This window comes from Rhea americana, unplaced genomic scaffold (genome assembly GCF_003343005.1).
Source record: "Rhea americana isolate MKP2758 unplaced genomic scaffold, rheAme1 scaffold_10, whole genome shotgun sequence".
NCBI classification, from domain to species: Eukaryota; Metazoa; Chordata; class Aves; order Rheiformes; family Rheidae; genus Rhea; species Rhea americana.
In genome coordinates this window covers 4,452,097-4,463,877 of record NW_028185039.1, presented here as the reverse complement: position 1 = coordinate 4,463,877, position 11,781 = coordinate 4,452,097, and the positions used below count along the sequence as shown (strand labels likewise).

General features: G+C 42.5%; 2 protein-coding genes across 4 annotated transcripts; one reads left to right on the top strand and one right to left on the bottom strand.

Annotated features, from left to right (window-relative positions):
- Positions 1-6: 6 nt before the first annotated feature.
- Positions 7-4,678, top strand: LDAF1 (lipid droplet assembly factor 1). 3 transcript variants are annotated; one of them, XM_085302102.1, is made up of 6 exons: positions 7-204; positions 290-416; positions 804-942; positions 1,809-1,977; positions 2,431-2,569; positions 3,820-4,678. In XM_085302102.1, exons 3-6 carry the CDS (start codon positions 871-873, stop codon positions 3,911-3,913), a joined length of 474 nt encoding a protein of 157 aa, XP_085158228.1. In that variant the 5' UTR covers positions 7-204; positions 290-416; positions 804-870; the 3' UTR covers positions 3,914-4,678. The 3 variants fall into 3 exon arrangements, with proteins under 3 accessions (XP_085158228.1, XP_085158238.1, XP_085158220.1); XM_085302112.1 differs by lacking the exon at positions 290-416; XM_085302094.1 differs by having other exon boundaries at positions 7-416.
- Positions 4,679-5,892: 1,214 nt separating this feature from the next.
- Positions 5,893-11,587, bottom strand: ZP2 (zona pellucida glycoprotein 2). Its single transcript, XM_085300287.1, has 18 exons — positions 11,516-11,587; positions 11,359-11,432; positions 11,126-11,209; positions 10,943-11,037; positions 10,168-10,326; positions 9,765-9,809; positions 9,369-9,533; positions 8,839-8,935; positions 8,581-8,762; positions 8,040-8,169; positions 7,712-7,893; positions 7,541-7,632; positions 7,335-7,459; positions 6,842-7,031; positions 6,464-6,599; positions 6,287-6,383; positions 6,120-6,203; positions 5,893-6,038 (listed from the first exon to the last, which is right to left on the bottom strand). The coding sequence occupies exons 1-18, from the start codon at positions 11,560-11,562 to the stop codon at positions 5,893-5,895; spliced, it is 2,130 nt and encodes a 709-aa protein (XP_085156413.1). The 5' UTR covers positions 11,563-11,587.
- Positions 11,588-11,781: the final 194 nt, after the last annotated feature.

Sequence of the window (11,781 nt, the reverse complement as noted above, 5' to 3'; positions counted from 1 at the left end):
GCCGCCTCGGCGGTAACCGTGTGGGTCCGCGCGCCAGCGCGGCCGCCGCGGGGCCGCGTAAGGAAAACGTTGGCGGTGGTTTCGTTAGCAGGAGCACGCGGGACTSCCTTTGCCGAGTTCTGTTCTTGTACTAGGAGAAAAAAGCGTATGAAAAACCCTGCGAATAAAGGGAGGGACTGAGTACAAAATAGTAACGTTTGCACGGTAAGCGCTTAGAACAAGCAAGAAAACGTGTCGGTTAATCTCCAGCGATGATGTTCTCCGTAGCAACAGTAGATTCAATTTGCAGAGGAAAAAGGTCTTTCRCTGGTGCTGTTTTTTAAACTTTGACAACGAAGTACATTCAGAGCGTTGAAAAGCGTTTGGCCTTTACGTGTTGAGCGTTGAAGCTGTACGGTCTCCGGTTTCGGTTCCAGGTATGAGGCTACTTGCAAAAGCGAACTATTGTACACGTTAGAAGTTTGCAGAACTAATAGAGATAAATTGTCCAAACAAATAGATCTGAATTGTTACTGGTAACTTACTGGTAATGGTGCCCTCACCCTTATGTCCCTAATGTTACAAGGGAAGGAGGAGAGAGTCACTTTGTATCTGGATACTTGTTCTGGCTTTGGAAATGCTTCACAAGAGCTTTCAGAGACAGAACCCCTGCATTAAATTTAATCTTGCAAAGAAATGTTTCAAACTGTATGGATCGCATTGACACAAAATCTACATTATCTGGTTTTATGCAAGACAAATATTTGATTTTTTTCAGAAAACATTTGCATGAGCCTGTTATTAATTTTACCTTTGTTTTTAAGGAAGGTTGGGTGGCTGAGTGAGAACTCRTCATCCTGAAGATTCACAGTTGTCACTGAGGATTCCAGCATGTCTAAAGAAATGCAGGAGCTGCAGAAGCAGTGGCACTCCATGGTACAGTCCATCCACAGCAACTCAAAGGTGGGTTCTGGATTATATTTTATATAACATGTTTATGAAGATGCTCCTTTTATAATTTTGCAATATCAGATTGGTTTATTTAAATGGAATTCCAAAACCTTTTTTTTTTTTTTTTGAGAAAATTAGCACTCCCTTTTTTAAGCAAAGATTGAGGAGCCTATGGGAATGATTGTCCTAACACATCTTCAGCAATAAGAAGGGAGGCTTATTCTGCATTTCTGTGTTTTACTGGTAAAACCATTTTTTTTAAAAAGTGGCATTTTAGTGAAATGGTTGTCCCGCTATAAAAATAACTACTATACCTTTTTCCTGAAGGAAATCCAGTATATAGGTATGACTGCCTTTGTAAAAAGGATTTTCCCATCTACTTGTAACATTAGAAGTAAATTCTTACCATTTCCTGTGGCACAGACATGACTGTAGCGTCCTTATGCTCAATACAGGAGCAGGTTGCCAATACTAATGAGACGTAAAAACCAGTTCATCATCTTTCTTTAAATGTAATGGTGTTTTTGTTTTCTAAACACTTACAATTCTCTAGATCAAAAAATCATAGGTGTTGAAACCTCACTGAAATCTGTGCAGTTAAAGCATGACCTTGTATGCATGGGTTGCTTTGGTGGGGGTTAACTTATACAAGAATGAGACTGGGAAGTTGRTGAGATGTTTGGGTAGGGTTATATTTACTATGCAGTTATGTACATTTGCAATGAATCCTCATGCTCAGAAGCAATGGTTACTTCCTTTAATTCAAACCCCATCCTTACAAAAAGGATGGTATTCATAGTTTTCAATGAAGTAGCTGTGACACAATTTATCTGTGACAAGTAAAAACAAAATCTGAAATATTTTTCTTTCATCCACAGGTTGTTGCATTTATGAACTCTCGTTTTGGCCAATACTTAGATGACCATCCTTTTGTTGCCTTATCACTCCTGATGTTTGTTGCAGTGTCCGCTATTCCTGTTGCATTTTTTCTGATTTTTGTTGTTACAACAGCCATAATGGCCTGTATTGGTGTGATAATTATGGAAGGTATTGTATGTGGGTATGCATTATTTGTTTCCCTTTTAGGGCATGACATCTTTTTTTTTTTTCCCCCCCTCTCTTCTACCTTCTGAAATTCTTAGGAGTTCTAAGTTGCTTTCACTAAGTATAGTCCTCAGCTTTCAGCAGTAATCAAAAGTCYTAACACAAGAATAGTAATCTAATTAACTGTAGCCTATTCAGGGGAAATCCTATTTTTAGCATCAGTCACCTGGATGTAACTAAACCAGTTATTTTGGCCATACAGCTTTTATTTCTGGCTTAYGGAGTCTTTTATGGGAGAGATTTTTATAGGTTTCTTTCATTTTGTATAACATATCAGGGATTAAAGTCAGCTAATTGATTACAGTAGATAATTTTCCCTAATGGTTTGAATTTGGGAGAGAAGTTACATTCTTCTGACATGTAAACTGTTTAAATAAACTAGTTCTCTTTTATTAGGTGTTGTAATATCAATAGGTGGCATAACCCTCCTTTGTGTACTGTGTGGCCTGGGCACACTTTCACTGGGAGTTTCTGGAGTCCTGAGTATTTGTTATGTCATTCTTTCAACTCTGATCAACTGCTGGTATGCTCAGAAGTAAGTAAAACCATCTTGATCCATTCTCTGACTACACTGATCACTGTTTACCAGTAACAGCTACTTTTGGATATTTTAGGAAGTTTTTTGAATGCTAGAGCTTCTTTGGTTACCCTGATGATTTAATATGACAGCATAGTGATGGCTAGCTATCAGTATATTTTAAGTTATCACATGCCYTCTTTTTTATATAGGGAAGAAGTAGTCCTTAACTGTAAATTTGATAACACACAGCATATCAGCAATAAAATAACTGTCTCATTCAGAATAAACCTTGTTCTAACAGTTATTAAAGCATTTCCACCTTCRACTCTGCAGAGAGAATGAAGCTTTCGCTCAATTGTACAATGGAGTTCCTTCTGCATGATGCAGTGCCAACTATCTCAGCTTACCTGCATTTTATAGAGTAACAGGGACCARAACTGTAGCTTTGGAACAAGTAGCTGGGTAGTTAAAAGGGATGCCATGACTAAAGTTACAGACTTTTGTAAAATAAGTTCATACAAAACCCAACATTAATACATTTCTTCAGATACTTTTAAAAAAAGACTTTATTGCTTTGTTTGCATACACGTGTTTCATTTATAAAACAGGCTGCTGAGACACACTGTCTCCCTCTGCTCCTAGAGCTTTGTGATTAGAGGCCTATTTCAGTCACCATTACCTTAGTCATGCTTTGCCAAGAATTTAGTTAAAACCCTAGCAGCTTGTGCTGGAGTGCCACCTATTGCCCGCTTAAATTGCTAGCAGGGAATTAAGAACAGTAATCACTTAAATATAGGGAAGGAAAAAAAAAAGTCTAGCTGCTCCCTCTTAGTACTTACTTTCTCAGTTTTTCTTCACAGCAGTACTTTTTGCACAGCTCTCAGGGATACATGGTACTGCCTGTGGAGACCATATCTTCAGGAACACACTCTGCAAGGCCCAGTGTGTCTGTATTTGTTCCAGGGCTCTGTGGTGCTCTCCCTGGACATGGTGCTAGGTCTATATCATTGCCAACTGATTCTAGAAGAATTCTTTTCTATATCATAATATATAACCCAGCCTACAAACCAATTGTTTACTTAAATTTTGATATTAAGCAACATCTGGTAGATCCCCCTTCATATGTTCCTGTTTAAGAGGAGCTGTGTTAGACCATCAGTTCCAGAAGTCCCATACTTATTTTATGTTGCTCATCATTATTGTCCTTTAACCTCTCCTAAAGAATCTTCTCAAAGACTATAAACTATTCTTCTCCTGTTATACAGGGGTCAGATAAAGAAACAGGAAGCTAATGGAACTTCACTACAGAAGAGTCCTTCCATCTTGGRGCTCTCTGCCAATAATGGAAAGTGCGAGTAAATGGGATTCTCAACATTTCATTGATAGGCACTTAACTGTACAATTCTGACCTTTACAGTGTAATTGTTTACCTGTTGAACAGTCAAGCTGTGTTCACTGGTTATAGAAATTGGAAAAAAGAATCAATATGCTTGTTACTATAAGACAACTAGTAACAATAACTTAAGCAGTGCATTGTGATGAAGTCTTACATGCATGATGAGATGTTCCACAGAATTTGGTAAAAAGATATACTCATGACTACTGTTAAGTCAGTGACAGGTGAAAAAGGGGTTAGGCAGGTATTTGATTTCTCATTTACTATTAGTTTCTAGATGGAGCATCTTTCAAGATTTGTATGCAGCAGTTGGCTCTTTTGCTACATAGTAAGTGTCAAAGCTCAGCAACACCCAAAAGGTTTTATGAGTGTTGAAAAAAATATTTCTAAGCCTTAAGTCTTCATTGAAGGATTACAAGCAAACCGTGCTAGTGCTTTATATTAAAAAAAAGGAAAAAATTGAGTTCTGTTGTATGTAAAACATAGTATAAGCTTTCACATACCTTTAAATGCCACATTGTTCTGAAGGGGTGTTTTCATTATTTCTTCATCACATCTATGGCATGCAATTAGATCTTACATTGTCATATTTGTTTAGGTATTTAAAATGCCTGTTTTGCTTCTTAGTTTTAACTTATGCATTTTGTTTAAACTTTTTTGCAAATGCTATACTGCTTTTAAGCATTAAATATCTGACTATTATAGTTTAATAAAGTGGTGTTTGTTTAGCCAGGTTTTCTTGTTATTTTATCCTAAATATAAAAACAAGTTCTCCAGATCTTTTAAGAAGGCTGTACTTGAATTCTTCTTCCTRCTTGTTGCTAAAGTATTTTGGCTGGCCAATACGTGCCAGGTCACAAAAGTGCATCCAGTTTGTATTATACAAGAGTACTCTGCTTTTCATACCTACGAAGTGAGAGCAGACTCCTCAGGAATGTTAATACAAAACTGGAATATTACAACAACAAGCATATTGCAACTCCAACAGGATATTAGAGCCTAGGTTTGCTGTGGCACTGTACCCACTTCCTGAGCTATTTGTGATCCAATCTACAGTATAGGCCCAATGAAGTGATTTTGGCCAGAGCATGAGCACACACACAAAAAAGCTACTCTTCCTTTGAACTATCCGTTTTATAGTATAACCTTCCAAAGATGGCAGGGCACTAAGCTCTACTGAACAATTTCCAGCCTTCTGTGTCTGCTTATACCAGCTGTTTCATGTGGTAGCAACATCTGAACCAAGAAAAGAACACTTGTTTGATACAAGTCTTCAGTTTTTCCCCATTCTTCCTTTTCCAACATCTTTTGGTCCATATTCCATTTACCATTTTGTGATTTCAATACATGCAAGTACCTGAAGATCCACTTGTATCAGAACCAACATATTCTTCTAATAAGCATTTGCTAAAGCATTTTCAATTGTATTAATTACAAAGTGATCAAACTACTTAAAACCTTAACTTCAGCTAAGGCCCTGCTTCACACCTGCTGATACAAGTACCAGGCTGCTTTAATTCCACTGGGCAGATGTCTAACTCTCCTTAGGTATCTTTAAGAGTTCCAGCATGATTCTTTAGAAGATAGATGTGCTCGAGTCCTCAGTGGAAATCAAAGAACATGACCTGTCTGGTTGCCTGGTGTGATTTATTTTCCTGTCTGAAAATAGGACCAGTGACATAGAGCTGCCCATAAAGTAGCACAAGAACTAATCTTAAGTCTTGGGGCTCAGGCTTTTAAGTGCATTAGTTATAGTTTCAGCTAACCACCATAGCCAACTGAGACTCCCAGATCAGTGCCACTGTTCATAGAAAGTGGCATCTGTCTTTCCAGTTGAGTTCCTTGAACACTACAGAGCCACAAACAAGTCTAAAACTATATACACCTCATCTGAAGTAGTTCCAGTCACATTTGTAATGCAAGTTTATTTGTAGAAAATACACTAACATACCACATTTACCATAGACACCCTTCTCTTTAGGCATCTAAGGAAAGCTAAGAATAGCAGTACTATGGCCATTAGAGAAAGAATACTAACAACAGTCACTGTCACATTGGCCCATGCTTCCTTGCTGAAGTGAGTGCTCCCTGTGAAGCAAGCAGAAAGGTAGGTTCAGTGGAGAGCTCCTTCCCTTGAACTAAGCAACATACATCAGCAATTACAAATACCTTGGTTTGCAGACCATCCTTCTGGCACAAGAAGAACAGGACCCCGTAAGCTCACCACAGAGTTCATGCCTTGCTTCCCACTCTCTGCAATAATAACGTGAAAGAGAGTCCCACAGGGCAGCAGATTGGTTGCTCTGTTTTTACATTAAAACCTGCTTAGGCATTACCTCGCTTGCTTCTAGATGGCTTAGGGCATCTTGTCAGGCATAGAGGGGAGTCTGGCTGAAAGCGGTTGCAGATGAGGACACTGCAATGAAAGTATACCTAGGACAGAGAATGAGTCACATTTAGACACACTTACTACTCATATTTATTGCTCTAAGTAGAAGGAGAACRTCACCTACTAGACCAGGGAGGGCTTTGTCATCAGACATAAAGGCAAAGGTCTTCACTTCCAGCCTCTGGCGATAGTTAGCATAACTGACACCGTGCCCCACAGGATGAAACACAGTCCTGTAGCTGTCCAAATCATACTCGCACCTACCAAAAGGTGAGAAGAAGCAAGTCAGAAGGGCTGGGCAGAGCTCAGTGCAGAGATCCTGCTATCCTCCAAGCTCCAACACACCAGGGCACCATCACTGAAGTACCTAGAAGGCCACCTCCAGTAAAACCCCTGTACACAAGGCTCTGCTCCCAAAGGGTGCAAGGAGGAAGTAGTTAGGGATATCCTCCCCACCCACTGCCAACAGTGGTTTCATTCACACCTATAGCAAAATACTTACCCATCCACAACAATGTTCCACTGGGGAAGTGAGCTTGGTTCTTGTGATGCTGTTGCCCAACAGTCATCCAACACCAGCTGAAGGTTGGGGTCATTGCGGTTCAGAACTTGGACTTCCAAGAAGATGGGCTGCCGCAGGTACCTTACTATTGGGTACTGGTCATCACGGTATGGATGTCTGTATGAGTTGTCTACGAGAGCCAAAGCCACATTAGGTAAGCCAGCATGCAACAAGAAGGTACTTGAAGAGCTCTAGACCAGAGTTTCTTCAGACCAGCCAGCTCACCAGCTGCAGTTCATCCCTAGAAGCTAGGCAGYATCACTGGTTTAAGACCTCTACCTCAGATACCATTAGAGAAAGCACATCCACTCCATGGAAATACCAAATTCATTAAAAGCCCCATGCACCAAGCCAGCACACTAYATATGAACTCTCCCTTCCACCACAAGCTCCCAGCGCTTCCCCAGCTACCAAAGTCCAGAGCCAGCCTTACCCGGATAGCTTAGAAGAGCTAAGGAGAGAGGACCTTGATTCATTGAAGAAGCCAAAGGAGGAAGACTGTCTACCTTTATAGTCAGGGAGGCATCACCATTGCTGAAGAAGCACAGTACTGTTAGCCTAAAACAAGAAAGCAGCAGGTAGGTCTCACATTCAGATACACAGGGCTAGATACTGTCCAGGGAGAGTTTCCAGGCATACCTTAGTTCACTGTCCCTTGAGATCCTGTGCAGTGGAAGGTCTGCCCAGAGTGCCCTCACCTCATTCTCATAGACGATCCTCTCCCCATCAAACTGRGAGGAAGATTAATAGCATTAAGAAGGCATCTCCAGTCCATGGGGCCCTCCCCACCAGCATTGGATAAATGCTTACCCAGTATCTGGTCCCACATCCATTCAGTGGGACATGAAACCAAACTCTATCATTCAAAGAGGACTTAAAGGCTGGCTTGCATGCAGGATCTCTGAGTCTAAGTGTATCCAAGTTTAGTGGTGGTTTGGTACTGTCAGCAAGGACTTCAAAATCCATGTACCCATCCTGGGTGCATACAGCAGCTGGAACAGAGGTTTACACAAGATGTCACACCCAGTCTGAGTAGGCAAACAGCTATTACACTCTAGCTAGATAACCTTTCTAGGCTATTAAATGACTAATTCAAGAACAAACTGTACTGAAGTATTGCAATCTGCAAGTTAATCACCTATTGGTGTGCGCTGGTCACAAGGGCATTCTGGGTGCATCACCATTGCCACAGTCTCCCCATGGAGGTGAAAAGCCAGCTTMAGAGAGGACATGTAAGCTTGAAGTCCTGAGCAACTCTCCCCATGTAGCTGAAAGACAAGAGTTACTCTCATGGCACATCAACACAAGATCTTCAATGCAGATGTGCTAAAGGCCAGAGGGTAAGGCAGCTCCTCATACAACTGGTTTRCTAATTTGCATGGCTGTAGACATGTCAAATACCAGCAAGCTTCAAGAGAAGCTTTTTTACCTCCAGTTGTTTATGCTAGAAGACATCATGAAACTCAAGTCACCTTTAAGTGATGCCTATGTGCTAGAGTCAGGTCATGTCCTATGGTTTACATTAATCTTGCTCCCAAGTGCCTTTAGCATACAYAGGACACATGGTTGCCCTGACAGATGTTTGAAGTCCAAAGCTGCTATGCTCTAGCTCCCAGTAAGCACCAGGGAACTGATTATGCCAAAAAAGCTTCTTATGATTTGAGAATCTATGAACTCACCCTGGATTTCAGAACTCCCCTGCTAACATGCAGCTTGACCCCTCTCTTCATGTCTAGGGTAATCCCATTTTCCTGGAGCTGGTTGATGGGAATGGTCCTGTCCTCTACACCCACAGCCTTAAGAGTCCCTGGAAAGGCTGGGATGGCAACAGTCATGTGTGATGCATTACAGACTGCTGGACCTGCAATGACATCTTTGTTATATCTTACACCACTATCTCCAAAGTAGGAGCAGGCCAAAGCCCCTCCATGCATTACCTGGTGCACAAATCATTCTTGACTCCACTGTCAGTCTGCGTTCAGGAGGTCCATATGTGAGCTTGAGCGCCACAGTATAGAGTACCTGATCATTTTGCTGCAAGAGTAGGTAGAGTCCCATTAGGAAGGTACTGGCTCAGGGTCCATTGCAGGAACACCAGTACTACATGCTATAAGTCTAGCTGGTGCTGTTGAAGTCTGCAGCAGCAGTTTTCCCCCATTTCAATAACCTTTCAAAATGGACTCGCTAATTAGACTAAAGGTCTGATCTTCWCAGGATAGATTAGAGCCAGACTCTCCACTCCTCTCTAGTGGAGCCTATCAGCAGAACTGATATGATCAGTCCCCATTTTAAAGGGCTGGATTGTCCAATGACAACTGCACAAGGCAATACAGTTTTGCATGCACTAGCTAAGGCAATGCATCAGCTTGATACCGCTTCTGGCCATAACCTGCAGGCAATTTCCACAGCCCTAGTTAAGTGAAATCTAGACTCTGATACAGCAGCTATCTCCTCCACATGCCCCTACCTTGTAGGAGACAACTCCAGTTGCACTGAAGGCCACCTGGAAAACCAAGTTGTGTCCATCAGCTAGAAAGCTATAGCCTTGCTGCATGGCTTGTCCAAGACTCAGCTGGTGTATCTTAGTTCCATCATCRATTGACAGAGTCCAGGTCATTGGAGTTACTGGAACCTGCAGGGATGGAGATCCTGCCTTAGGAAAGCACAGCAAGGCATTATGCWGTTCCTCACTCCACAGGGCTGTCACTTAACAGCTTTTACATTTAAGAGCACTGTAAGGCYAACACTGAACTAGGCTTCCCAACAAGATGGGAGCGCCTGTGGTAGCCTATCTCTAGGCTGAAGCAGTTCCCTCTTCCCAGATCTTCCCATCTCTTCCTTTAGGAAGGCTGAAGGCACCTACCATATGCTCATCACTGAAGCTTGGAATGAGTCTTGGGAAAGTAACCTGAAACAGAGCACAAGGGTTAGACCACCAAAACAGAGAACAATCAGTAAGTCACCTTTAACAGAAATTCCTGCTTCCCAATACTACTGCTGTCAGCAGAAAGCAAGACAGGAGCATCCCAGTTTCCCCTGCAACAGGGTTGGAACCAGACCATGTGCATCATTAATGGCCATCTGCAGACTAGCTCTTCAAAGCAGCTAAGGGTCATGCCAAAATAGGGTTACAGCCAACAAATCTCCCTGAAGCTGGCTGGAAGCTTTTTTYCCTGGCTTTCTGCAGATCCCAGTCAGTCTGAAAAACATATCATACCCTGCAAGCCTGCCAGCATCACCTACAGCACCCCCATTCCCCTACTTACTGCCATGAAGTCTTTTGTACAGTTTGTTGCACCAGTAAAGAAAGGAGGAATAATTTCATCTGCATGAACAACATTGCAGTGAGCACTGTAGGTTATGTTCTTCTCCCCTCCTGTTGTGTCATTCACCATCAGCTTCAGTCTCAGCTGGTGCTGGCCATGCTGTAGGCAACAGAAAACRCTAATCAGAAAGAAGCAGATCTCACACTGTAGTATGAGAATAAAAGYCTTTGAGATTAAACTCTGAACTTTAGAGCAGTTAGTTGTTCACAGTAACAGGGGCAAGGACAAGATTAGCTATCATTTAAAAGGAAAAAAAGAAAAGCCCTTATGGGAAGGGATGGGTTCCCTAAGAAAGCATGGAGCTGCAGAATAGCTGAAGAGTAGAAAGTACTGKAAGAACTGCAGGAATCACAGGGAAATCATTAAGGACTAAGTAGTGGGCTGTAGGGCCAGAGAGCTAGCTGTTATTCCCTTGTTTTTTGATGACAAAGATCAGAAGCAGAAATCTAAGAGCCCTTTTTAAAGCTTAGAAGCAAATGATGCCAGAAAAAAAGAAAAAAAACACACACACACACTCTGCTTTCAAGGATATAGTTTGRATTAGCCTCTCAGTTATTGTTTTCACTTAACTAAGTTTATAGCTAGTATTAGTTGTTACCTTTGCATACCTATGCACATTGCTGATTAAAACAATACTATGAGACTCTTGGACCTCTTCCATCTCCCTATAGGTTATCATTAGTTTTTTCAAACAGAACTAAGCAGTTGACTTCACCTCCAGACTAGTGCAGTTCACAAACAGGACACTGAGCAGTAGCTTCTCATAGTCCACCAGGTAGTCACAGGACACCATCTCCTCACCACTTGCATCTGCAGAGAAAGGCAGCATTAGCCCTGCAGGCACCCACCTTCAGGCTGCAGCCAAAGGAGACCAGCTCTGGCCAGCAGCAATACATACCTACTACAGACGCTTCCCAGGAGTAGTTACCCAGCTCTCTGGAAAATTCAACTTCCATCCTGTCCCTGTGACAGGTCACACTCTCTGCAGAGGGAAAGCTACAGTCAGCTCTACCAGCACACACCCTGCCAAACCCACCAGCRGCCACCCCCTTTCCATGCCTGCAGGGACAGCCCCAGGGGCACCTGAAACCCTCACCCAAACCCCCTAGCAGCCTGCAGAGGCCTCATTACCCAAGAGGTCCTGATCCCCTAAGCCACCAGCACAAGGGGCTAAGGGCAGCAAAAAGCCAAACAGGAGCAGCAACCTGCAAGCAAAAGAGATCCAAATGAGATAGAGCAAGGAGGAAAGGACCCATCTCCTCACCCCCAAACAGCAAGCCCCACTTACCACATCCTTGAGGTGCCTAAGCACTGCTGCTCCAAGACCAGCCACATCTTCCCACTGCCACCACCAAGCTCACTCTGAGCTGCCCTGGGGAGGATTATATAGGCCCTGGCTCAGCCCCCACAGGTGCAGCCCTGCTGCTGGAGGGGCCCAAGGGTTTGCACCTGCCTCTCGTTAAGCTGCAGTCCTGGGGCGGGGAAGAGGAGGCTTGTAGGAGACCTTAAGGTGATGTTAAGTCTTAGGCTTTGACTGCTGACTCAACTTTTAAG